Genomic DNA, 27,288 nt, shown 5'->3' with positions numbered 1-27,288 from the left:
GCTGCGTCTCCACTCTCCTCCCCCGCGGGACGAGCGGACGCACGCTCTGTCCACCAGGAGCGTGGTCTTCCGGTTCTGCTGACACGTCCCTTCTATTCACGGGCAACTTCTCCAGAACGTGCGGACTCAGGCTACCTGCTTCTCAACACCCGGTGGAGATCCAGGGGCTGGTGAGGATGCCAAAAATGTGACCACCTTGAGAAACACGATGGGTCCTGGGGAAGACATGAGCACTGAAGGCCAAGAACTCGCATTTCAGTCCCTGGACTAATTTCCAGGCTTTGGGCTCTTGCCAAAATACTAACGTAATTTAACCTGTATTTTAAGCTGAACGATGGCCCCTCAGAGCCAGGCAGGGGGCCGGTGGCCACCAGCGACAAAACAAAAGTGGTGAACCACTGCAGAGAGAAACACACATCCCCACTCAAAAACAGCCCAGTGCCAGGGCACACAGGGATCTGCTGATGTCACAGAAATCCGACGTCCTTCTTGGAGGAGCCCACGGCAATGGCCAAGGACTACGCTCAGCCTGTAACTCTACTTCTGAGAACTGTAATCTAAATATATAATCTAAATACGGGGGACACAGCTTATATAAAAACACTCACAGGTTCAAGCACCAGACACACCCAGTAGCGCGAGCTTTAAGGCAAGCCGACGAAGGTCTGTGAACACTCTGCAGCTACTGCACCAGCTTTAAATGACTCGAGTGTGGATCGTGTCAGCGTGTGGACGGGCGTCACCTCACGAATGGCTACAAACGCCAAGACCGCAGAGCCTCAAGGGCTCGAGGCCATGGCCTGCAGGTGCCCACGGCAGGGCCATTAGCCCCACCTGCAGGGAGAAACCAGGACAGCGAGCCGAGGCGGGTTCTGGGACAGAACAAGGCACGAGGGGGGAGGCCCTGATTTCACGTCTCGGGAACCAAGAAAGGAGCTTGCCTCAGAATCAAGAAGCCTCGTTTAACATTCTCGAGTGTGGGAGGGAGGGAGGCAAGAGCTGTCATCCGGGTTTAGCTGCCACCCCTGCCTGCTCTGAAAGCCTGCCCGGGCGTGTCTGATGTGGATCCGGCTCAGGCAAGGAGGGAGTGGTGGCTGGGAATCAAGGGGCATGTCTGCATCGGCCTGCTTGGGAGGTCAGGACTCGGACCACGGACTCTGGTAAGGTGACAGGCACCCCTGGAGTGACCCCTCCTGTCCCAAGTGGCCCCCACAGAGATCATGCCACATAAGGCCTGTGCTAGTGTCCTGGGGCAGCCGTAACAAAGCGCCACACACTGCGGGCTTCAAACAAGACACTTATTCTCTCCGTCTGGAGGCTGGAAGGCCAACATCAAGGTGTCGCAGGGCTGCACCCCCTCCAGAGCTTCCAGGGGACCTTGCCTTGTCTTCACTTCACTCTGTGTCTGTCTCTTTTCCTCTTGTAAGGACACTTGTCACTGGGTTTAGGGCCCACCTGGATAATCCAGGATGATCTCGTCATCGCAAGATCCTTAACCTTATCACATCTGCAAAGACCCCGTCTCCAAATAAGGACCTATTTGCAGGTTCTGGGATCTGGCGAGGACATCTGGGGGCCCTTTTCGGCCCACTCAGTCTTTAGGAGGTGGGCCCTTGACTATTTTCCTTAATCGCCCCAGTGCCCAGCACAGGGTCTGGCACTTAGTGATAAGCAACCAACAAATGTCTGGGGATCGACCAACCAAGGCTTTGAGCCTCATTTTAAGATCGAGCAATGGAGGTCCAGTGAGGCTAAAGGCGGCCAGTGAGTGGGGCTGAGGCACAAAGCAGGCCTGGCCGCCTGGGCAGCCACGCTCTGCCCCTCCAGAGGCTCGAGGGAATGGCACTTGTTCTGGTCAGCAAAGGCACCAGGGTGTTCACACATCAAAGCCATGTGCTTACTGAGCTACAATATCATCTCAGATACGTGGTCCTCAATGTTACCAGTAAATAAATAATTACACTGAGAACACACCAAACCTTCAGCTCCATAAGCAGCAATGTCTCCATTAAGACACTGGCATTGGCTGTACCCGAGGACCGTGGTCAGGAGGAAGGCGGAGACAGGCAGGATCCCCGCATCTCGTGAGAAGGTGCACGCCAGGTGTGCAGGGGGCCGGGCTGGCAGGGAAGCTCCGGATGAGGATGTGATGCTCTAAATTAAGTCCTCTTCCTTTTCTACAAGTGGTGGAGCAGCTTTCTAAATGTGATGCCATCCACGGATGACGAAAGCCACTCTAAGGACCCTCGGGAAAGAACCAGCCTAGCACCTGCAATTCTGAGAGAGGTTTCTACGTGGACCTCGCAGGGTTAAGCAGGAGCAGAACAGCCAGAAGCCACGCTCACGGGCAGTGACAGGTGCACCTCAGCCCGCAGCCAGTTCTGCTTCTTTATAACTCCTCGAGCAGCAGGTGCTTGGCAAGAGCAAACTGGAAAACTAAAAGGCAGCCAGGGCACAAGCCTCCCCCTGGACCAGAGGAGAGCCTGGGGCGACCACAGGGCCTGGGCGCATGACCGGACGCCGAGGCCGTCTCATCAAGGTCAGCAGAGAAGGTGACGCCCCAGCCTCCCTGCTGGCCCGGGGCTGCTGGTCACAAGCTACGCTGCGCTGCTGCCAGCTCTCCTCCCCGCGCCTACTCGCTCCTGGGCGCCTATCAGCTGAAAGGTAGAGAAGGAGGGAAACGGGAGGCTTCTGGGCCTGGGGTCTGGCTCCACCCTGAGCAAGCTCTTCACCCTCTCTGAGCGTCCGCATCCTGATTTGTATAACAGGCTTGCAGAGATGAAACTGCATCACCAGGCACCTCACAGAGCCAGGGCCTAAGTGTACCCAGTAGATGGAGGCCATAATTACAAGGAGTTAATGCCCTGGCCACGAGCCATGTCCGTATTCAGACGCAAGTTGTACAAAACACGCAAAAAAGGTGACACGGCTCTGGAACAGGCATGAAGAAGTCAGCATCACCTCTGGCAACGAAAATCCCAAGAGTGAGCTACCTGGTTAGCAGAAGCCACGTCAAGTACAGGGAATCCTCGGTACCCTGATTACAACCCCGACAGACCAGTGGGCAAACAGTGGCTGTGGACCTTCAGGGTCCAGCGATGAGGTCAGTCTTTCCGTCCCAGGCGGGGACTCGAAGACAACAGGGCTGAAGACAACAGAAGCGCCCCTCAGAGGGAGCAAAGCACAACCGGCTGTCTGCCGGGACGAGCTCTACGTGCACAGCTCTGGGCGGTCCATCAACCCCACACAGGAGTGAGGCCCGGCATCCGTGGACAACGGGGCACCCAGGACCATGGGTCCACGCTCCCTGTGACCACCTGGGCCATCACAGCGGCGCCGGGAGAGGGTGGGCTGCCTGCCGCGGGCTCCCGCTGGCCGCCTGCGTGACCTCGGGAGGCGGGGGGATAATGAGACCCTGGCTTCCTACTTCCCACAATCGTGGGAGGTGCAAATGAGACCATGCCCATGAAGGTATTCTGCAAATGGAACTGGTGGTTAAGAGCATGGGCCGTAGTCTGGGGAGCGGCACTGGGGGTGGGGAGGCACGGGGGTGAACAGACGAGCAACTGAACCCCAGGGTGATAAGGGGGAAATCATCATGACTGTTGCACACTCGTGGCGAGAAGGAGAAACCTCGGAAGGGCAGGGGAGGTGCAACAGAGCAAGGTTTAAGCAAGACTCGGGCAGACTTGGCCGGCACTCTGCCACCGGGTGTTCCTGTCACACAGAGGGGCCTGTGTGTGCTCGGGGGTCCCGGGCATGCCGAGACCTCCAGCCCCCCCCAGCAGTGATGGAATCCTCTCCGCTCCAACGGGTTTGTGTGTCTGCGAGCTGAGAGCAGCCAGAACAGAGCACCGCGGGCCTTGTCGGTCAGGACCAAGCAGGCAGGCCCATGGGCACCTATTCCCATAGAGAAGTGGATCATGACGGAACGGCACACTTTGCACATATAAAGAACATGCCTATATAAAATTCTGAGGTCTTTTTTGCCCAAAGACTTAGTATTTTTCTTTTCATCTTTACCCCTTTCACCACGCCCTGGTTAAGCACCCCAGCAGGAGGGAAGAGGAAAGGAACGAACCCAAATATACAGAGTCCCCCTTCGCTGTATGAAGCCTCCCTGGGTGCTGCCCACTGACCAGGTGCAAGGCTCTGACGAGGGAGGATGCAGTCACCAAAGAATCTAGTAACTGGAACACGTACCCCTTCGTTTGGATCCTGCACCCTTGGCTAGCTTAGCCAGTTGAGCCTTTGAGCCTTTGTCACATAAGGCTGTCTGTTTGAACTTATTAACTCTGCATCCTCCAGACTGGCATTCATGAAAGCGATCTGCCTTTTAATTTTTAACTTCTTTGGTTTTGCCTTAGATGTAACTGAACCCCTGGAGAGCAGAAGCCTCTGGAACTGAGGGGACATGTGCGGTGTGAGCACAGCCGCGCTCTGGGGATGATGCCCCACCAGGACCTCCTCCGCGGTCACCGCATGTGGTCTGTGCACGGGCAGGAGGACAGAAAGCAGCGAGGAACACCGCACTCCAGTGCCCCTCAGTTTCTTGCTGACACGGGCCCCACCTCAAGGAAGCAAGCAGTGGGACGCCAAGAGGCCAAGGCTGTAGATGCAGCAGTGACAGTCCGCGGAGGCCCACAAAGGTGCCCTCTGAGCTGCTTGGAAAACACCGAGGAAACTCCCCAGCTGGCAGAAATCAACACCCTCACAGCATCACTGCCCACGCTTACCAAAACGCACTTCCCGGGTTCAAGGCTCCAGAGGGAGCTCTCGGTGTTGATCTTGTGGGTGAACTTTCCTTCCATGAGGACGCGCTCCCCATTTTCCTCCAGCACGGCCACCCGGATGGAGCTGCTGCTGAGGGCCACAGAGACCTGGAACAGAGCGGAAGAGAATCATCTCGTGCTGGGAAGGTGGTGACCGGCGTGCCCCAAGGTGGGAGGGGACGGAGGTTTCCAAGGCGCCTGACCACATGCTGCAGGAGAACAAGATGCAAAACCAGCCCGAGGGTCATCAGGCTCTCTGAATGACGCAAACCACACCAACCAATTCACACATGAAGCAGCCTCTGCGTCATCATCTCCTTCAAGGAAACGCACTAGAAGATGTCTCGATATGCATAACGGTAACGTGGGGGGCTTTGCGGGAACCGCTGGTTTGCCGCCGCAAACTCTACTCCGGTTAGGGGAGGCCAACTCCCTGGGCAGAGGGCAAGCAGGGCCGGCAGCAGGGGGTGTGCTCCCCCCGACGCCCACCTTGCTGTCTGGCGTGGACAGCAGCCCTGCGCTGGAGGACACGCCCGGGGGGGGGGGGGTGGTGGGCAGAGCAGCCGCGTGCCCGACTCTGCTGCCTGCCAGGAGCTGCTGTGCCATCTGTGGCCACAGCTCAGCTTTCACCCAGGAGGGTGAGGCCAGGTCCTCTGGTTTTATATTTTGCCTTTGTTCTCCCATCTCCTCATTCGCTGGAAACGCCCTCTCCCTGCTCTCACACGTCTGTCTCCACAACAGCGCTGGAGCTGCTGGACTGGGGGCTTTATTTCATGCGTGTACCCCGGCCAGCAGGATTCCAAGCACGTGGACCCCAGGACGTTCAGCAGATCAGTAAACGGTAGAGGAAAGAAAACAGAACTCCAGGTTTGTTTTTCCCCCACTTCTTTTAAATTCTAAATTTTGTGTTTTATAATGTAAAAATCTTCTATAATAGTATTTACACAATGTCCGGCCTTTCTCACAGGTGGGTGGCGTCAGTCAAGGCGTCGAAACAGTCTGGAGATGGCCCTCCCAGGTCACTTGCTAAGTGCTTATTAAATGCACTTGAAAAGAAACCCTCAGTGTCACAGAATTTTCAAACTGGAGTCTACACCTGTCAGTGGAATCTGATACTATAACCTACCTGTATTTTAAATAACCATAAATAAGAGATGGAAAGGAGAGAGATGCCTGCACACACCGTGTCCACATGCAGGCCCCAGTGGGGTCCTGTGAGCCCCAGCTCCAATTGCACCCAATTTCTGAGAGAATGTACCACTTAAGTCGGTTCTGCTAAGGCACGGGCACAACTCACTCCACTCCCAGTTGCCCAACAGCGGCCCGGCGCACTCCTAGACAGATGCAGACAATCGCTGGCCAAATCGGGTGTCCCTGACCACGAACTCGGATGTGCGGTGAACACGTGACAGAGCGGACCAAGGCTCCACCAGTCCTGGCCTCCCAGGAGCAAGCTCACTTTAACAAATAAAATCCTCCGGCCAACTTTAGGTAACACGATAATTTCCAAACCTGGGTGAGCTTCTCACAACGCTCGTCTCTTACGCAAAGGGGATGTACCCAAGCACCGAGGGGAAACCAGACCAGAGATGCTTCCAGGAGCTCCAGTTCAAGACGTCACTCTGGGAACAGGCGGCCATCTCCTGAACTCCATGGCCCAGAGAGATGACAGGAACAAAGCACGCAGAGAAAAAACCCAGACAACACAGGGAAGAAGGGAGAGGCCAGGACAGAGAAACTTTCAACAGCTCTATGGAGAGGAAGGAGAGGCGTGTGGCGACAGACAGCACAGAGCAGGGACAAGCACAGCCGGGTGGCGCTGCCGGCTGGCAGTCAGCAGGTGTGGAGCGTGCAGGCAGAGCGGCTGAGGCAGTCCACGGGCAGCCGTGCCCGCGGAAGCCCCGTCAGAAGGGATAAGAACCCGCTGTGTGCCATGGAGCTACAGGGGGCCCTGCTCCAGAAAAACTGGCCGGCAGTCTGAGGGAACTGGGTGGACACCAGCCCAACACACTGCAAGGCAAAGCCAGCCAGTCAACTCCTCAGCTGTGAGCAGCGACGGGAGAGGCAGACCTCAGACACGTAAAGGAGAAAACCATCAACATCATCCCACACGCCAAAGAATGGGGAAGATTTTTTTTTTTTTTCTTCTTTTTTGCCACACCACGCAGCATGCGGGATCCGACCAGGGATGGAACCCGTGCCCCCTGCAGTGGAAGTGTGGAATCCTAACCACTGGACCACCAGGGAATTCCCAATATATTTTTAAAATAAAAAAACTAACAGGGAACTAAGGATTGCATTCTATGAGAAAAAGCAGCAGCACAAAAAGACAGACTTAGGTTAAAAAAAAAGTAAAGATTACAGAGCTAATTAGGAAAAAAGGGAATTCTAAAATATTTCCAATTTATACCCTCAGAGAGATCTGAGAAGATACGGTATCTATAGAATCAGAATAAAATATGAAAACAGAACTAGACAAAACAAACAAACAGTTAGAAAAAAAGAGAGTGAAAATAAGATTTTCAACAGAAAGGCTGGAAGATAAAGTCAAAGAAATCAAGGTAGAGCCAGAAACCAATCCAGGCAATCAGTTTGGCATTCCAGAAACTGTGACAGCAACAAGACAATTTTCCAGAGCTTTAGAAAAATATGGTTTCAGTTTAAAAGGACCCAATGAGGGCTGAACAGAATGAATGAAAGATGACTTACACAAACTCATGACATTTCATACCACTGAGTATTTAAAATAAGGTCTTAAAAGTTCCAAATAGGAGGAAAAAAGTTTACTCACAAAGAACTGGAATGGAAGACATTTCTAGGATCAGTAACAGCGGATGTAAGAAAACAGGAGAATAAAACCTTCAGTCTTGTTAGGGGAGATTTTTTTTTTTGGCCACACTACACGGCTTGCGGGATCTCAGTTCCCCGACCAGGGATCGAACCCGGGCCACAGCAGTGAAAGCCCAGGCTCCTAACCACTAGGCCAGCAGGGAACTCCCAGGAGAGTATTTTTTAAAGTTAGAATTCTATACAAACTCAAACCACAAAATAAGCAAAAGTTTAAAATAACCGCATTTTAAGACATTCAAGAACACTGCATTTATTACCACACATCATTTCGAGAAAGTTACTTGAGTCTATACCACAACAAAATGAGGATGAAAACAGAGGAAGATCCTGGATGAGGAGGGGGGTCAAAATCCACTTATAAAATGAGTAAGTTCTGGGGATCTAATGTACAGCATGGTGACTGTAATTAACAATACTAAACTGTACATTTGAAAGTTGCTAAGAGAGTAGAACTTGAAAGTTTTCATCACAAGAAAAAATTTATAACTATGTGAGGTGATGAATGTTAATTAAACTTATTGTGGTAATCATTTTGCTAAACATACACATCCCAAATAATTATGTTGTACACCTGAAATTAATACAGCATTATATGTCAAATATATCTCAGTAAAACTAGGGGAAAAAAAGAGGAAGATCCAACAAGGATCTAAAACACAGTGAATTTAATCTAGAAGTGCAGTGAAAAGAAGTTCCAGGATGCAAGCTATACAACCGAACTAGAAAATAATCAGTCCGGATGGGAGTCAGAGGTGAGAGGGTCTGCAGGAAGTGATTTCTAGACAATACACAGTATACTAGTGAGAGACTGAGTAATTCTGAGATTATGATGAAAGTGTACTATTTTTTGACAAGAAAAAAAGAAAGACGGCCAGGAACTCCAGAAAAACAAAAAACTATACAAGAAACTACTGATCCAAAGGGATGTAATGAAAATGGAGTAAGGACCTGCAAAGCAGCTTGACAGGAGGAGCAGCAGAGACCAGAGCCCTGAGTGTAAGGGGTGGTGGGCTCAGGGTCCCGACAGCCTGAGCCAGATGACACGGGAAATCCTAGGTCCCCTGAGACTTTCCCGGGCAGCCACCCTGGCTGGCAGGCAGGGCTGAGGCCCTGGGGGCATGGCGGCAAACACCTCTCAGAGACCAGAGCCGTCCTGGTGGGGCCGACAGAGGGAACGGGGGGGGCACATCATCTGTGCTGAAGGTGGGGCCGCGAGGCTATTTATTCATACTTGACAACTTGACAACACATGCATAGAAAACATCTGCCAAAAGATCCCAGGAACTAGTACCGTGATTTCTGAGGTTGAGGTGGGGGCTGGTATAGGATAAAAGGGCAGAGGCAGGAAAGAAACTTCTCCTTGAACATTTTATTCTTTTGAACAGATAAATGTCCTATGCATTCAAACAAAAAAATTTTTTTAACAGATAAATGCAGCCTATTAGCCTTTTCTGCTATGGAAGTTTCCTATAAAAAAGAGTCTTCCTACATTTTTTCTAAACGCCTTCTAAGAAGGGAACACCGTGTAATAGAGCTTTTTAGCACAAATTCCTACAGCTGAATCAAGCTCTGGGGCACAGCGTCACTGTACAAGACATGCCCAGGGGCCTTGGTGCTGTTCTGGAAGGTTCCCATGGTGAGGCGAGAGATGGCATGCAGCATGGCCGTGAGCCCACCAGCCAGCAGGAAGGACCTCATCCGTCAGTAAAGACCACGCACCATCTCCGAGCGGAAAGAGAATGCTGAGAAGGAAAGTAATTCACTTGTCACTCAATGTCATCCAGTCATGACCGTGTGCAACAATATCATGACATTTTCCACGCAAAAGACAACTGATCAGACAGGGTGGAGGTGGGAGCCGGGTCCTGCGCTCCGCTCCACCACCGTCTCACCGGACAGTGTGGCGCCTTAGCGGTTCATGTCTCCAGGAGAGCTCTCTCATCTGCAAAATGAGAAGTCAGACTAAAACTCTCCGGAGTTCAATTTTCCTGCATTAAAATCCTATGATTCAATGAAATGCCAGGTTTATAACCAGTCCCAGCTGACATTAGTGATCACACATACATCGTCCTGATGGCAAAGTTCCTTCTCCCTACCCCATGGCTACGCTGAGGAAAGAATGGGGAACTCGGCTACTTTTCCCTTGCAGAGCGGACAGAACAAAGAACATGATGAAGCAAAGACCTAACTACATTTCACTCATGAATGAAACCAAAGCTTCATTTTGAGAAGTTTTCCGTTAGATGCACCAGCAAAATGATAAAAACAACCAAGACAAAAAAAAGGTTGCATGTAAAATAAGAACACTTGAACTTAAAGCGTTACGCACATGCACTTATCTGTCCCCCACTACCCTTGAGAGGCAAATACGTTTCTACAGGGAAAAAAATCCACAAGGAGTAAAGGAGGGGCAATGTTCTGAGGCCTCAAGCACCAAGCTACAGCTGAAGAAGAGGGGGCCCAGGATGCCCCTGCGTTAACCCTCAGTGCTCCCACATCTACCCATTACCCCCAACACCCCTGGCCCCTCACACACAGAGCTACCTACAAACCCAGAACAACTGAGACTTCATCAGCTGAGCCGCTACAATCACAGCTACCATCATGATGCTATCTGATAGGTGCCACAGACAAAAACCAAAAATAAACACTGCTGACATGTAGCTGTGACAGGTACCGCAGGGAAGAGCTGGAAAGGAGCCAGCCCAGAAAGAAAGTGGCAACTCAGAAAAAAACCCTTAGGCCAGCAAAAGCCGAGAGATACAAAATAAACTTATCCCTAGGTTTTAAGTGAGGCATGCCTAAAACTCTTTAGATCACCAAGAACTAGAGAGACCATGAATTTTTCAAAGGTTGCAGTATAAAAGCGACCTGGAATTTGAAAGTTGCTAAGAGAGTAAATCTTAGGGGTTCTCATCACACACACACACACACACACACACACACACACACACACACACACACACACACACACACACACACACACACACACACACACACACTTCTGTAATACGGTGAGCACGTTAACCAGACTTATTGTGGTGATCACTTCGCAGTACACACAGATATCAAACCACTATATTGTACATCTGAAACTAATATAACATGGTATGCCAATTATACATCAATCTTTTAATGACATGGGGAAAAATACTACTGAAGGAGAAACAAAAATTCAACCGCATAGGAGACTAGTGTAAAGTAAGTCAGCAGGTGTCACAAAGTGCCAACACTAGATAAATAAATGCCTTATGGGAAACACGCCTCTTCCAATCCCGGCGTCACAAACACTCAGGCTCATCCACACCCCCCGAGTGGTGGGAGCACTGGCTCCAGAGCAAACAAGCCTGGAGAGACCCTCACCGTCTCCGCGTTTCCCCCTGTGCGCACCGCAACGCCTCGAAGGGCTGCTGGGAAGAAGGGCCCGAGGGGTGCCCGGCCGCACGGAGCTGGTTGAGCCAACAGCCTGTTTACGCTCCGCACGGCACCTGCCACACCCTGGAACTGTGCTGGTGCACCTGCTGTCGTCGCCTGAGCCCCACGCAGGTCAGCTCCAGAGCAGCAACCTTGTTCGAGTCTTGGGGAGCATCACGTGGTCAGTAAACGTCTAATGCAGAAATGAGCAAAACCCAGGGCTATCCTCAGTGAAAGCGAGGCCATCTCCTCCCAGAGGTCACAACAAGTGGATTGAGGAGGCAGAGATACCACTGAGGCGTGACGGTCTGTCCCTTAGCACAGTGAGACGAAGGACAGGCGCCTCACAACACACTGCTCAGGGCACAGCAGCATCGTGAGACTGACACCCCAGTGACCAGTGTGCACCTCTGAGATGCTGTTTTCAATGGGAAGGTTTCCCGGATGGCTGTGGGAAGTTCAGCAAGAGATGTCAGGTAACCTGTGTCTCTTAAGTCAAAGAAAGAGAAAATAACTAGTTGTTTTTTTTTTTTTTTTGGCCGCACAGCGCAGCTTACGGGATCTTAGTTCCCCGACCAGGGATTGAACCCGCATCATCGGCAGTGAAAGCGCGGCGTCCTAACCACTGGACCACCAGGGAAGTCCCCAAAATAACTAGTTTTAGGTTGGGGCTAACACAAGTCCTTCCAGAGAAAGCTCCAGAAGTTCATGGAGAAGTTAGAAGACAGACACTAGACCAGGAAGCTGTAACATTTTTAGCCAAGTAGTGAAGTACAGTAACCAACGCTTTTCATAATTTATTCGCCTACACACAAAGCAATCTTACCAGAAAACAAAATGAAAATCAACACCTGACCCACTAAAACTCTAAAGGATGCTGAACAAACTATTCTGACAAGGAAGGTCAGCCTGCACCCACTATGACCCACCACAATCAGAGGGAACACGGTCATCAAAAGTAGGACTCCGTGGGGATGACCCCTAGTTACCTGGTCTGACCTGGATCCTAAAGTCCATTGGGTCACGGGTCACTGAGCCCTGGTGAGATCTCCTGGGATGGGGTGGGAAAGGGAGAAAGGGAGGAACGAGCAGACAGTGCTGCTGCAGCCACCAGCCCCATGACGCCCTGACGCACACCCACGTGGAGCCGTGAAGGCTCAGGGGCTCCTGTCCTGCTCCTGTCTTCTGTGCTGCAGAATGAACTGCATTCGTCTGACACTGGCGGCAAGTAGCAGTATTCTAGAGGCTTCCCCGGGCCCCACCCAGACTCCTGCACAGGGCAGGCCTGTTTTAGGTAGAGCCTAGGAAACCAGGGAGGGAGCAGCAGGGCCCTCAGGACGGGGGTGGGGTGGAGGGGAGGCCTGGAGGGGCTCACTCACTGCCCAGAGCCTGGATCCACACACGTATCCAGACCAGCAAGAGCCAGTTCACACGGCATCGTTTCTCGAAAATGTATATGAAACTCAGCTTCTGTTTTACATGCTCTGGGACCTTCTCTTTTAAAGAAGCCAGCAGTTATGTCGCTTTATAAAGTGAGGAGTGGGACACAGGGAAAACAGTATGAGCTTTGGAAGCAAACACACCTGCATCAAACCACAGCTTTACCACGGCACCCATTCAGCCATTCACTCCTCCAAAAACACTCGGACAGTGCTCACTGCCCCCGGCACAGCAAGAGGGAGGGAGACACACGGTGACCTCTCCATGTCAACCTGGAGAGCCAAGTAACTGCTCTCGGCCTTAAGTTCTCATCTATAAAACATAAAAGATACTACTTACTTTGCAGGTTGTAGTTTCTCATTATGACTGAAATAAGGAAACAGTTTCTGGCATATATCGGAATGTTTTATATTATGGATTATAGTAACAAAGTCCCATTTCACCTGAGAGTTTTTCCTTTAAAGTGATGCCTACCTATTTCCAACGAGCTACAATCATGTTATTCTCAGCAACATCCCCAAGTAAACATCTCTCTCCCGCTAAAAGATTAAATTTCTACTCACTCAAGCTCATTAAGATGGAGAAATCAACTCAAGCTGTAAATGTTACAACTCCGCAGAGCACAGGACTAGAAGTCCACTTGTCACTAAAGAACCTGTAGTTCTTTGCTTTGCCTCTTGGGACTCCACTTTCTCCATCTGTGAAATGGGTATAACAACAATTGCCTTGCCTACTCTGTAGTGCTTTTGCAGAGACTAAAGGCAATAAATGATATGAGAATACTGTCATTAAAAAACAACAACAACGACAAAGCTCAGGTTCTATTCACATAGGGGGCTGAGCCGGGTCTCATACTTGACGTGGTTAAAGAGGATGTGGGGTGGCAGGCTTGTGACTGCAGAAGAGAAGCGGTTTTGTGTTGGTGGCTAAGCGGGGAGACCAGCTCCAGTGAAGCCCACAGCCTGAAGCCTATGCCCCAAGGAAAGAAGCTGAGCAGAGAAGCTGGGAAGAACCCCCGAGGTTACCTGCTTGCCCTTCACCACGTGCTTGGGCACCGGCACCTTGAGCTCCAGGTCAGTGTAGTCCTGGGACCAAGCGTAGTTCTCACGCACGGCACCATTGTAGCTGTCGGGGTTTCTCTGGAACTGCTCCTGCCTCCTGAGAAAGAACAAGAAGTAAGATGACAGCCCAGGCCCACACACAGGGCAGGAAGGCCACAGGGAACCCAGGTACATACTGTCTCTAGGTTGTGAGAATTTTCACCTAATCTCACTTGGTTTGGCATCTAAAACTCTCCCTCTCTCTGGGCGATTTCCTTTCTGACCCCCCAGCTCGGGCTTCCTGGGAGGTCACAGGAACAAAGAGAAAAGCCAAGGAGAAGACCCTGAGTGCAGCACCCTCAAGGTTAGGAAAAGTATCTGCCACCACAGTCCATGGCACAGCCTGGTCCTCCTGGTCTTCATGAAGCTTAGAAACCAGGCCAGCCCACAAACCAAAAAGCCTCATTAATAAAATCCTGGGGGGACTTCCCTGGTGGCACAGTGGTTAAGAATCTGCCTGCCAATGCAGGGGACATGGGTTCAAGCCCTGGTCCGGGAAGATCCCACATGCCGCGGAGCAACTAAGCCCGTGTGACACAACTACTGAGCCTGCGCTCTAGAGCCTGAGCCACAACTACTGAGCCCACACACCGCAACTACTGAAGCCTGCACGCCCTAGAGCCTGAGTGCCGCAACTACTGAGCCCGTGTGCTGCAACTACTGAAGACCGCGCGCCTGGAGCCCATGCTCCGCAACAAGAGAAGCCACCGCAATGAGAAGCCCGCGTACTGCAACGAAGAGTAGCCCCCGTTCACCACAACTAGAGAAAGCCCGCGTGCAGCAACGAAGACCCAACGCAGCCAAAAAAAAAAAAAAAAAAAAATCCTGGGGCTTGTGGGTGCCTGGTTTCTCATAAACTACTTGGCAGGGCGTATCTCTTAAAAAAAAAAAAAAAAAGGCAAAACAAGTTCAGCCTACAGCTGCTCAACTTCAATCCTAATCCAACACCAGCCTCCATTTTCTCCCGGTAAATAAATGAAAGCCAAGGCAATGTACTAAACTGCAGGCTCTCCTAAGATGCGAGCAGTGTGCTTATGAGACAGTCTAGAAAAAACCCAGTCAGCCAAATCCTCCTGTACACGCATTACCAACCCAGCACAGATGCAAACAGGCACGGCCAAGAAGCTGATGTTAAAAATAAAATACAATAAAATACTTGCCACAGAATTTAACAGTGTTAATAATAGTATGAACACCATACAAAAATAAGCGTAGAGTCCATTATAGTGAGTTTTAGATCTAAATTAAAGACAGAAGCTTAGTCGGGGAGGAGGCAACACCTATGAGGAAGGACATCCCAAAAAACAGATTCATTCAGCCACCTTCTCCTGCCCTCGGAGAGCCCAGCAGATGCACCTGGTGGGAGAGGCCGACGGACGAAATTCCACTCACTGTGAGCGTCTGCATGTGTACAGATGGAAACACCCAGAAAAGGGTCAAGAACGCACGTACCCCATCAGCCCCTCACCTCTGGCCAGGAGGGGTTGGGAGCAGTGGTTAATGAGGACGCACTTTTTCTGGCAAAAGTTTTAAGCCAAGAACATGCTTACCTCCTGTGGGTATGCCTTACACACCTCATATCTGAGGCTGGGCCTCCATCACAGCCCAGGCTCTCTAGGCTGGTAAACTGGTGGCTGCTACAGGCTGAACCACGTCCCCCAAAATTAATACGCTGAAGTCCTCACTCTCAGCACCTCATTTGGAGACAGGGTCTACACAGAGGTAATCCAGTTAGAGTGAGGTCAGTAGGGTGGGCCCTGATCCAATGGGACCGTGTCCTTAAAGGGAGAGAGATCCGGACACGAAGACACACGCACAGAGGGACAACGTGTAGAGACTCGGGGGAAAGACAGCCACATGGCAACGGCGATGCAGCTGCAGTCAAGGGACGCCGAGGACTGTCAGCCGCCCCAGAAGCTGGAAGAGGCAAGGAAAGGTCCTGCCCAGAGTCCCAAAGGGAACGCAGCCCTGCAATACCCTGATCCTGGACTTACGGCTCCACAGCTACGGGAAGATTTATTTCTGTTGATCTAAGCCACCCAGTTTGTGGTACTTTTTGCAGCAGTTTAGGTCAGGGGCAGGGCTGGGCACTGACCAATCAGAACAGATGCCAGCCCCAAACTACCCGCTCACGCGGCCAGGGAGGGATGGCGGGCCCCTGTGGGGACCTAGAGCCACAGAGAAAGCAGAGTGGGGCAAAGGAGACAGGAACGGTCAAAGCCTGGTCACAGGGTGGTCAGAGTAAGCTTGATGTGGATGCCACCAATGCGAGCGTCTGCAAAGGGGGTTCAGTGATGAGAGGAAAGCTTTCAATATACTATAGAACTGACAAAGGACATGCAGCTTTTGTGCATGGTACAGGTTCAGTCTTCTAAGAAAACACACACACAAAGGCGTGTGTGTATGTATAAAAGGAAGTCCATTAAGCCTCTGTGGTTGTCTCTGGGTAGCAGGATCACATGCAGTTTGATTTTCTTTTCGGCATCTTTAGGTATCGTCCAAATTCCCTACAATACGCAGACGCTTTACCACCAGGAGAAAAAGAGCTCTCTTTAAGAACACACTGACAGGAGACGATGATCTGCCCTGTGGCCCCCACTCCTGGGAGCTCTCCAGTGGCCACGACAGCCTGCTTGCCTCCTGAGCCCCTGAAACAGGTCTGGGGGACAGAGTGGCCCAAGACCCACGTGTCCCTGACCCACAGGCTTCCTCCTCGCTCTAGCACCTACCGCAGCTGTAAAGCTCACATCTGACAAACACTTGAACGTGCACAGAATACCGCCGATGAGCATCAAGTAACAGGACGGAGTGGGAGGAGGCCTGACCCTCCCCATACATCTTCTCTGTACGGCCTTTTGAATCGTGTGTGTACGTTACCTATGTGAAATAATCAAGGTTATGAAAACACGGAAATAAAATACCCACACACAAAATAGCCCATGTGGCCTGGCACTGGCAGAGGTTAGGAAATAAACCTAAGGACCCCTCAAAGTGGGGGGACAGCTACTTCCCATGACATACGGCTAAGCCCTTATCGGCTGCCATCCACGTGGGCCCTCCGACCAGGACGGGCAGCAGACGAGCAGAGGATGGGAGATGCCACGAGGTCACACCTCCTCAAGGAGCCACCCTCCACCCCACGGGCGGCTGTGCTCAGGGAACCCCCTCCCCCAGAGCAGGAGGGGTGCTGCTCAGGCAGCATCGCAGGGGGGGCAGCTCAGCAGGCGCTTGCCCCCCTCCCCCCAGACCTTCAGCCTCTTCCCAGTGGAGCCAGGAAAGTCACTCCCAGCACAGATCAGCAAGCTGCTGGGTGTTTTTAACTCTCGAAATCCACCTTCTCTTTAAATACAGTTGATTATTTCCAGCCAACAGTGTGCAACAGTAAGTCTCCTGTCATGTGCAGGTGCTCTGGGCCCCCGCCCTCACCCTGTCCCCCCCTGACCAGCCTGCGGCCACACCCCTGCAGCTGCTGGCCAGCGCTGGGGGTGGGGAAGGGGGAAGGAGGGCAGGGAGTGGGCAGGGCGGGAGGAGGGGCATGAGTCAGCAGCCAGGGTGCTGCGGCGGGGTGGGGCTGGCCACAGGCCTCACTGTAGCCCCCATGCCTGAGGAGCCGCAGCACCGGATTACAGGGTTGCGACCGTGTTAAAGGAAAAGCCAGGCCCTGTGTCTCCAAGGGACCGGCTCTGCTGGGCAGACGCCCACAGCCAGCATCACCTGCACAGGTGGGAGATGAGCTCAGGCCGCCCCCACTCTCCCCCTCCACGCCCCTGCACCGCGGCAGCGTGGGAATTAGAACAGCCAGTGGCAAGTAGGAGGAGTCGTGGGTAAAAGGGGTCACAGCCCCCAGACAAAGGCTTTTGTGCAGGAGGCTGGAGCCCATACAGGGAATGGGTTATAATTCGGGGAGCAGCCAGGGCTGCTCTCAAGCCCCTTCCCAGGCTCCCGGGGTTGAGGGTGGCTCCCCCTACGTGAAGACAGGTGCTGGGCAGTGCTCACCAGGTTCCCAGAGCCAGAAAGAGCTGCTTTCACCCTGGAACATCCTGCCTCCACACACTCACACTTGCCCCTCATGACCTAAGGCAAAGGCCACCTCTCCACTGTCCTCAGTGGTGCCCAGGTGCGACAGCTCTGGCCACACCTCCCTACCCACCTGTAGATGCCACTGCCCCTGAACCCAGTGGGAGGGGCCAGGGCTTATGCGTGCACGAGCACACGTGGCGCGCGTGGGTACGTGTGCATGAGCACACCACGCGACCGTGTGTGCTGTAAGCATGTGCGTGGTGTGCGCGTGTGGTGTAAGCATGTGCGTGGCGTGTGTGCGTGTGCGGGGTGTATTAGGTGGTCAGCAGACAGCAGCTCACCCTCTCTCTTCACAGACCAGCTCCACCTATCATCGACTTCCTTCTCTTCTCACTGATCCCACCATATCCCACATGTGGATGGGAGCCACAGCCACTGTAAACACAGTGATTTTTCCTCTGGATTTCTGCATTTTCCAACCTATACAAAGTGAGCATTGTTAGAGCACTTGCCCACCTCGGAGCCCCAGCTCCCTGCTTCGGAAGCCCAGCACCAACTGTGCCCTCCTGGAAGCAGGTCCACGGGCAGCGTTCTCAGCACTGCGACGTGCCTGGCGGGGCCTGGATCCTTAGCCATTGTGACTGTCTGGGATGGCCACGCCACACCACGTCACACTTCACCTCTGCAGCTTAGAAAGGAAAGGGTCAGATGGCAGCATCTGTCCACATGACCCGCCCAGAGGGCGCTCTGCACCAGGCGGCCCACCGTCCTCCCCAGCCTCCTGCCCAGTCTCCTCTGGGGCCTCCCACCTGCAGGATCCTTTTTAGTACCTGCCTCTTCTCAGCTCCTCAGGCAACAGGAGCCAACACCACCGGGCCCCAGGTGCGGGGCTCAGAGCCCTCTATGCCAGGCCTAGTGGTCGCTGAAAACCCCGTGTCCACAGCACTCAAGGCCCGAGGCCGACCCCATGTCACTGGGTGCCAGCCATGAAGCCTCAAGCAGCTCATGGCACTCCGGTCCCTGGTCCCCAACCATAAAACCAGAATACTGACAGCTCTGTCCCAAAGAGTGGCCAAGAAGAGTAAGCAAGACAAACATGTAAAATGGCCCGAACGGGAAAACGTTCAGGGTCACCACCCTCCACGCGCTGGATCACTGCCCTCCTCAGTGCCTTCCCACCCAGTTAGAAAGTCTGCCTACGGACGCGAGACTCAACAAGTGACTTTTATGAGTAGAGATTTCTTGACCTTCTGGGGCATTCAGGGAGGGAAGTTATGCATTTTGCCTAATAACCTTACACTTTTACCCTTGAGTTTCTTTTTAAAAATCTAGCATCAATAAGTTTATCTACACTGATCTCACCAGTTTAGCATCTGCCACCAATCGGTCTCCCCAGATAGTCGGGGGCCTGCCTCACCAACAGGACCAGAGCCCCTGGAGAGGCAGCTAGTCTCCAGTCGGCCTAAGCTAAATAGTCTCCTGAGAGCAAAGATGTCATTCAAGGTGAGGAGGGTCCCATGAGAGGCACACACGAGACCCCCAGAGGGCTCCTGCTGGCCAAAGATGGGACAATTTGAGCATCGAAAAGAATAATGTGAAATAGTTAAAGATCCACGAGATCATAAAACCCCAGTGGTTACCTCTGGTGAGCAGAGTATATAGCTCAGTCTGAAAATTAATTAAAAAAAAAAAAAGGTTCTACAGGAACTGGAATTTCAGAAAAGCCAAGTCCCTCTATAAGGATTCCAGATAATAAATGAAGGTGTAACAGAATGAGAAAATCACCACTGTGTAAACTGCAATGGAAACGTGAGTCTGGGCAGCACCCCTTGACAGACGCCGAGCACTAGGTGAGCGGCGGACGGGAGTCTGCCCACGGAAGGATCAGAAAATCACCTATGTCCGCAACAGCCAGATACCAGGCACCTCCTGAGAGAGCCTCACCTTTGCTGTAGTCCTGCACCAACGCTGGGCCTTAAATTCACTCCACCCCACAGGTCTAATCACTGGACTATAGGGAGCACAAGGGACAGAGAACATGTTCATCAAAACCACGTACATAGGGACTTCCCTGGTGGTGCAGTGGTTAAGAATCCACCTGCCAATGCAGGGGACACGGGTTCAATCCCTGGTCCGGGAAGATCCCATATGCCACGAAGCAACTGAGCCTGTGCGCCACAACTACTGAAGCCCACGTGCCCTAGAGCCCACATTATCGCAGCTACTGAGGCTGCATGCTGCAACTACTGAAGCCCGCGTGCCTAGAGCCCATGCTCCGCAACAAGAGAAGCCACTGCAATGAGAAGCCCACGCACCACAATGAAGAGCAGCCCCCGCTTGCTGCAACTAGAGAAAGGCCGCACGCAGCAACGAAGACCCAACGCAACCAGAAAAACAACAACAACGCCAAAAAAAAATAAAACCAGCCAAGTCCAGAACTTGGAAAATTACAATAGACAAAACTCTAAGTTTCTTTACAAATAAATGGCATAAAATGAAAAAAGAGAAGGGAAATGATTCTAAATTAAGAGACTTAGAAGATACAGCAACCAAATGTAATGTTTGGACCTGCTGGAATACTATTTTGAAAAAACCAACTGAAAAAAGACATTTTGAGACAATCAGGAAAGAGTGAACACAGACTGGACATTAGATGATTACAAGGAACCATAAATTTGTAAGTTATGATAATTACCTTAAGCCCTTATTTTTTTACTGAAGTATATATGTATGGGTGAAGTCCGTGATTTCTGGGATTTGCCATATCAAAAAAAAAAAAAAAGTCTGGGATTAGGGAGAGAAATGAAACATGAATCATGACATGCTGCTAACAAGGAAGGGGGGGAACCTCGTGGACATTCGTTATGCTACGCTTTCCTTTTTGTGTCACAAAACCTGAAGGATTTGTCTTGGCTATGCACCCAGGAGTGGGCCTGCTGGGTCAAGAGTGTAAAAGTAAGCATCCCGCCCTTAAGAGGCAGTGCGAACTCATTTCCAAGGGCTGCCCCAATTCACGTGCACCAGTGGTGTGCACGGGGTCCCGCCAACCCACTGGGTCATGTTCAACACTGGCACACTTTCTAAAGTTTTACCAAGTAAAAATATATAAAAAATAGTATTCCCGTGTGGTCTTGATTCACATTTCCCTGCGTATTAATGTTAACTGGCCGTATATGCGACTCATTTCTGCGAAATTCCTGCCACGGCTTTTGTTTGTGCTTTCCCTGGTTTGAAGAAGTTCTCTATAAACTTTCGATAAGACTTCTTCGTTGGTTTCATAGTTTACAAACGCCTTCTCCCGGTTTATTAACTTGTCTTCCTATTTCCTTCCAGATGTTTGATTAACTCAAGCTCCATCACTACCATCAAAAGATCTTCACAGCTCCTCACCTCCCAGAGGTCTGAAGGGTGTCGTCGTGCCTATTTTCTAACAGTAATACTCTAATTTTTTAATCTCTACTTTTTGGAGTTATTACTCCCTTTGCATTCAACATGGTTTCCTTGTGTAGTCTTTTCTTCTCTTGACCAGTTGTACCAGGAGCTCGTCTAAATATAAAGGGAAAGTCCAGCTGAGGAACACAGAGGGGCCAGCTGGGGACAGGACTGGCCCGTGGTCACTGCATGCACCAGCCCGGCTCCTCCAGGATGCCTTCCATTCCTTAGCGCCCACTCACGGCCAAGGCACTGTCAGGAAGGCTCAGTTTAATAAAAAAAATTCTTACAAAAAGTATATTTTGAAAATGTGCTTTTAACATTGTAAAATTAATTCTGTAGCACAGTTAAAAATATGAGACGATTCTATATTTACCTAAAATAAATGAGGCAAGGTGCTTGGAGTCTCATGATACGCCCATGAGTCATTTGACAGGTGTTAATGCAAATTTAGGGAACGTCCTTGACAATCTGTATCAGATGGTCAGCCAACAAAAACATAATCAATATTTACTAAGAACTCTTCTAATTAACTAAAGATATAAGTTGGTTATAGTGAGACTTTTTCTTAAATCGTGTTAATTACTTCAACAAGGGAAGGAGGCATTCCAATTTTTTACAAGTATATAAATGTGAAATATACATTTTAAAACAAAAACTAGATAATCTACTCCATAAGTATTCTGAATTCTTAGTCTTTAACTCAATTTTCTATTCCTAGTCATCCAAAATCAGGACAGTTATGACCAGCTTTACTATTTCAAGTCCCAACAGACTTCCCAATTGAGGAATACAAGCATACCTCAGAGATATGGTGGGTTCTGTCCCAGACCACCACACCACCACAATAAAGTGAGTCACATGAATTTTCTGGTTTCCTAATGCATGTAGAAGTTATATGTACTCTACACTATACCATATAACTATTCTGTAGTCTGTTAAGTGTGCAATAGCATTATGTCTAAAAAGACAATGTACATACATTAATTAAAAATATTTTACCAGCGAGTCATAATCTTTGTGCTGGTGGAGGGTCTTGCCTTGGTGTTGGTGGCTGCTGACTGATCAGGGTGGTGGACGCTGAAGGCTGGGGTGGCCGTGGCCATTTCTTAAAACAAGACAGGAATGAGGTCCACCGCATCGATTGACTCTTCCTTTCACGAATGATTTCTCTAGCAGGCAATGCTGTTCGACAGCATTTTACCCACAGGAGAACTTCTTTCAAAATTGGAGTCAATCCCCTCAAACCCTGCTGCTAAGTTGATGTAATATTTAAATCCTCTGCTGTCATTTCAACAGTCTTCACAGCATCTTCACCAGCAGATTCCATCTCAAGAAATCACTCTGCTCATCCATAAGAAGCAACTCCTCATCCGTTAAAAGTTTTATGTTTATAACAAATATAATAATAATGAAAAGTTTTGAAATATTGGGAGAAGTACCAAAATGTGACACCGAGACCTGAAGTGAGCAGACGCTGCTGGGAAAATGGCGCTGCAAGGCCTGCTTGACAGAGGGCTGCCGCAGACCTCCAATTTGTAGGAAACACAGTATCTGCGAAGCACGGTAAAGCAAAGCGCAATACAGTGAGGTATAGCCTGCAATTAGACCAGAGGAAAACAGCACCCAAACCTCAGAAGGGGTGAACCCAGCAACAGAGCCACCTGTCAGAAACGCCTGCATCAGAAGCTGCCCGTGGAGACAGTGTGACAAGGGGCAAGAGGTTCAGTGAGGGGACGAAACGGAATCCAAAACAGATGCATGCATGAGAACCGAGCACTGCCACACGTTCACCACAGATGCAGACGAGAAGCCACACCTGGCTGCAACATCAACAAGCCTCAGCACTCAGCCCCTGCCTGCATTAGCACTGACTATTCATGACAGCAACTTCCCCAAAGAGCCCTCAACTCTTCCATGAATGTAAACTCAACCTCCAGTTTACACCCAGCCTCTGAATCCACCCTCAAAATCATAGCCTTGCAGTTTCCACCAATCCTGACTATCCTCACCCAGTCCTAATCAAGACTCCCACCCCACGTTCTCACTTTGAAAGACCCACCTTATATCAAACTTCTAATTCTCAACAAGTTCTGGCCTTACCACCCCCCTCCGAGAGGCTGTCAGAGCTTTGGAGGTGGTACTGTCCCTCCCGAGGTGAGCAATACTCAGCTGTCTCACCAACACATGACATGGTGGTCTCTGGGGCTGCCGTATGCAGGCATGCAACGTGCACATGCGATGTGCATGTCAGGACACAGCAGGGTGGCTCTGAACCCATAGGGTCTGCTCTTTCCCATGCTGACATCCCATAATAAGTGAAGTGCATCAAGTCCTACTTCAGGTGGACCAAGTTGTGATGAATGAAAAGTACCACACTGGAGGAGAGAGATCGGCGTTACTTTTATTGAAAGGAAAAAGCAAAAAATAGGAAAGAAGGAAACTTGGGAGGGCTGAGGAGGGCTTCCCTGGGCCCAGGTGAAGAGGCGGTGAAAGTGTCAGGGTTGAGGGGCAAGCCTCAGGCCGTACAATCGGCTGGCCACCTCTGTCCTGGTGACAAAATGAACCGGTTAGTGACACCACCACTATCACTGTCAAAGAATTTACAGCCCAATCCGGGAAAGTCGTGTGCCCAGCCCAAGATGAAAGGTGCAAAGTGTTAGCTGCCAGCGCCAGGCTGTCCAGTACCTGCGAGCACTGAGGGACTTCGGGGGGGTGGGGGGGAGCAGGGCAGGAGAACGTGGACACCCCGAGACGGGGAGCAAGGGGAGGCGTGGCAAGGGGACACAGAAATCAGGGGAGTCCCGAGGACCTCGGCAGGTCAGGGCCTGAGGTGGCAAAAGGCAATTCTACCCACAAGTCTTGAGCCACGAAGAAATGACCTTGATACCGAGTACTGAGAAGGCTGGTTTTTTTCAAAGGTGAGCCAGCTAATGTAAGTTCTATTTTGTTCTATCCTCAAGGTGTTTTACTGAGACGTTGTCTGAAATACTACAGGTCACAGGATGGCAAATGACAGCCCAGCACCTGTTTGGTAAATAAAGTTTTATTGGAATGCATGTTATAGTAATCCATTTACAAAGTGTCTCCGGCTGCTTCTGGCTCTAGAATGCATGGCCTGCAAAGCCTGAAATATTTACCAGCTGGCCCTTCAAATTAGCTTATGTAGTTTTGGAATTTGGGGGCTGGTTTTGGTGTGTTTGTTTGGTTAGTTTTGGTTTTTTGGTTTTGGTATTTTTGAAAAGCCATGTTAAGTTTGAAAAAAAAACTTTTAAAAGGCATCAATTTTAATCAGTAACAAAACATCTGAAATGAAAGCGACTCCTATCACTAGGACATGTGGTCAGGTCACTTGGGATGGGGCCTCCTCCACTCCCAGGGGCTCCATCCTGGGAAGGGGCAGCATGGAATATCAGACGCACAAGGGATTCAGGATGATCAGCTACGACCACTCACACCCTCTCTGGGCTGCAGGTTCTTCATCTCCTTTTCACCTCCCAGGATTCTTAGGTGAGAATCATGTGGAAGTGCATGCACACAGTGCACCTGGTAACAGACATGCTCTGTGTGTTGTTGTTTTTTTTTTAATTAATTAATTTAGTTAGTTAGTTAGTTTTGGCTGTGTTGGGTCTTCGTTTCTGCGCGAGGGCTTTCTCTACTTGCGGCGAGCGGGGGCCACTCTTCATCGCGGTGTGGGGGCCTCTCACTGCCGCGGCCTCTCTTGTCGTGGAGCACAGGCTCCAGACGCACAGGCTCAGTAGTTGTGGCTCACGGGCCTAGCCGCTCCGCGGCCTGTGGGATCCTCCCAGACCAGGGCTCAAACCTGTGTCCCCTGCACCGGCAGGCAGACTCTCAACCACTGCGCCACCAGGGAAGCCCCGCTCTGTGTGATTTTATCTAGTGTTTCTCTCCCATAAACTACCACCCGCAACTCCTCAAGGAAGAAACCAAATGCCCTTTCATCCTGGAAGCTGTCTGCTGTCCTCTTCTCTCAACATCTTCCTGACCATCCCACCGACTGGACGACCTCACCCACAGAGCGAGGTGGGCATGCCTGCATCTCTCCAGTCCAGACCACAGAGAGAGGAGGATGAGGCCCAGAAAAAAGAGAGGTAGGGGAATTAAAATAGAGACCGGAAGGGATGCCAAGGATCACCAAGATAATTCTGAAGAAGAAGAAAAACAGCCCCTGCTGATGTCAAGTGTGATCCTGGCACTCGGAGCAAATGGCCAGCAGGGAGAACACCCAGCCCTGAACCAGCCCCTCCCACAGACACCAAGGTGGCACACAGGTGGGAAAGAACGGCTGCTTGACAAAGGGCAAAAAACTAAACCTATATGTGAAAAACACACTTGTCTTTAAAAACTTTATAGGGAAATATTTTTATTAAATCCAAGTAGAGAAGTACTAACAAGACACCTTATATCATAGAAAAGACTGATCATTTAAATCTAAACTAAATGTGGGCTTCCCTGGTGGCGCAGTGGTTAAGAACCCGCCTGCCAATGCAGGGGACACCGGTTCGAGCCCTGGTCCGGGAAGATCCCACATGCCGTGGAGCAACTAAGCCCGTGTGCCACAACTACTGAGCCTGCACTCTAGAGCCCGTGCACCACAACTACTGAGCCCGCGAGCCACAACTACTGAAGCCCGTGCGCCTAAAGCCCGTGCTCTGCAACAAGAGAAGCCACCACAATGAGAAGCCCGCGCACCGCAATGAAGAGTAGCCCCCGCTCGCCGCAACTAGAGAAAGCCCGCACGCAACAAGGAAGACCCAACGCAGTCAAAAATAAAATTAATTAATTAAAAAAAAAATCTAAACTAAATGTAAAACTTCTGTATGAGAAGGCCCCATGAGTACACAAAGTTAAAACGTAGGCCAGGGCTTCCCTGGTGGCGCAGTGGTTGAGAATCTGCCTGCCAATGCAGGGGACACGGGTTCGAGCCCTGGTCTGGGAAGATCCCACATGCCGCGGAGCAACTGGGCCCGTGAGCCACAATTACTGAGCCTGCGCGTCTGGAGCCTGTGCTCCGCAACAAGAGAGGCCGCGATAGTGAGAGGCCCGCGCACCGCGATGAAGAGTGGCCCCCGCTTGCCACAATTGGAGGAAGCCCTCGCACAGAAACGAAGACCCAACACAGCCATAAATAAATAAATAAAATTAAATTAAAAAAAAAAAAAAAAAAAACGTAGGCCACAGGGACTTCCCTGGTGGCGCAGCGGTTAAGAATCCGCCTGCCAATGCAGGGGACATGGGTTTGAGCCCTGGTCCAGGAACATCCCACATGCCGTGGAGCCACTAAGCCCGTGTGCCACAACTACTGAGCCTGTGCTCTAGAGGTTGCGAGCCACAACTACTGAGCTCGCGTGCCACAACTACTGAGCCCATGCACCTAGAGCCCGTGCTCCGCAACAAAGAGAAGCCACCGCAATGAGAAGCCTGCGCGCTGCAACAAAGAGTAGTCCCCGCTCGCTGCAACTAGAGAAAGCCCACGCACAGCAACGAAGACCCAACGCAGCCAAAAATAAATAAATTAATTAATTTTTAAAAAAAATAAGGTAGGCCACAGGGAGGAGGAAGATCTGTGACACATAACCAACAAAAGAACTGGAACATATAAACAATTTCTACAAATCAGTAACAGAAATAGGAAAGTCGGCGAGGGCTATAAAGAGGACATTCAGAGAGGAGGAACCCGAACTGCCACTGAGCACAGGGCTGCATGGTCTCCCGAGTAACTGCAATCACGACCAAAATGATGGACTCCCCCATCGACTGACAGAACGGAAAGGAAACCACTGAGGTAATCAGAGAGCAGGGCAGGAGGAACGTAACTTTCCATACACCACTGGAGGGTGCACACCCTAGAACGGCACTTCTCAGAGCACGGGGCATAAGATCTACATGTGGAACAGAACACAAAATGGAACAGACAATGGGAAGCTGTATTGCAGAGAAAGAGCCAGCACAGCTTCATGGCGCTGCCCCCATGTTGGTACTGGGCATCTGAGGGCACAGCCAAGACAGCGTGCAAGTCGCTGCCTGAGAGAACCTATCACACACGCAGGAGAGGAACTGCACCATGGTCAGGAGAGGTCAGGAGTCGAGAGAGGGTCACAGGGCCAGGAGGGAGGAGGGTCCTGGGGTAGAAAGGGGGTCACAGAGCGAGGAGGACACCACATCAGAAATTATCTAGTAACCAGTGGAGGTGAACAAACAAATGACAGCAGGTTCAATCAGTGGCCCGGTGTATGAGG

General features: G+C 51.0%; 1 protein-coding gene across 1 annotated transcript in view; it reads right to left on the bottom strand.

The window, feature by feature from the left end:
- Positions 1-27,288, bottom strand: part of NUDCD3 (NudC domain containing 3) — a 74,993-nt gene that overhangs the window by 10,268 nt on the left and 37,437 nt on the right. The window contains exons 3-4 of the mRNA XM_068550296.1: positions 13,502-13,634; positions 4,737-4,880 (exon numbers count right to left, since the gene is read on the bottom strand). Coding sequence (XP_068406397.1) covers positions 4,737-4,880; positions 13,502-13,634 — 277 coding nt within the window. The remainder of the gene's footprint in view (positions 1-4,736; positions 4,881-13,501; positions 13,635-27,288) is intronic.

This window comes from Eschrichtius robustus, chromosome 8, assembly GCF_028021215.1.
Source record: "Eschrichtius robustus isolate mEscRob2 chromosome 8, mEscRob2.pri, whole genome shotgun sequence".
Classification (NCBI taxonomy): domain Eukaryota; kingdom Metazoa; phylum Chordata; class Mammalia; order Artiodactyla; family Eschrichtiidae; genus Eschrichtius; species Eschrichtius robustus.
This window is presented reverse-complemented; position numbering and strand designations above follow the sequence as displayed.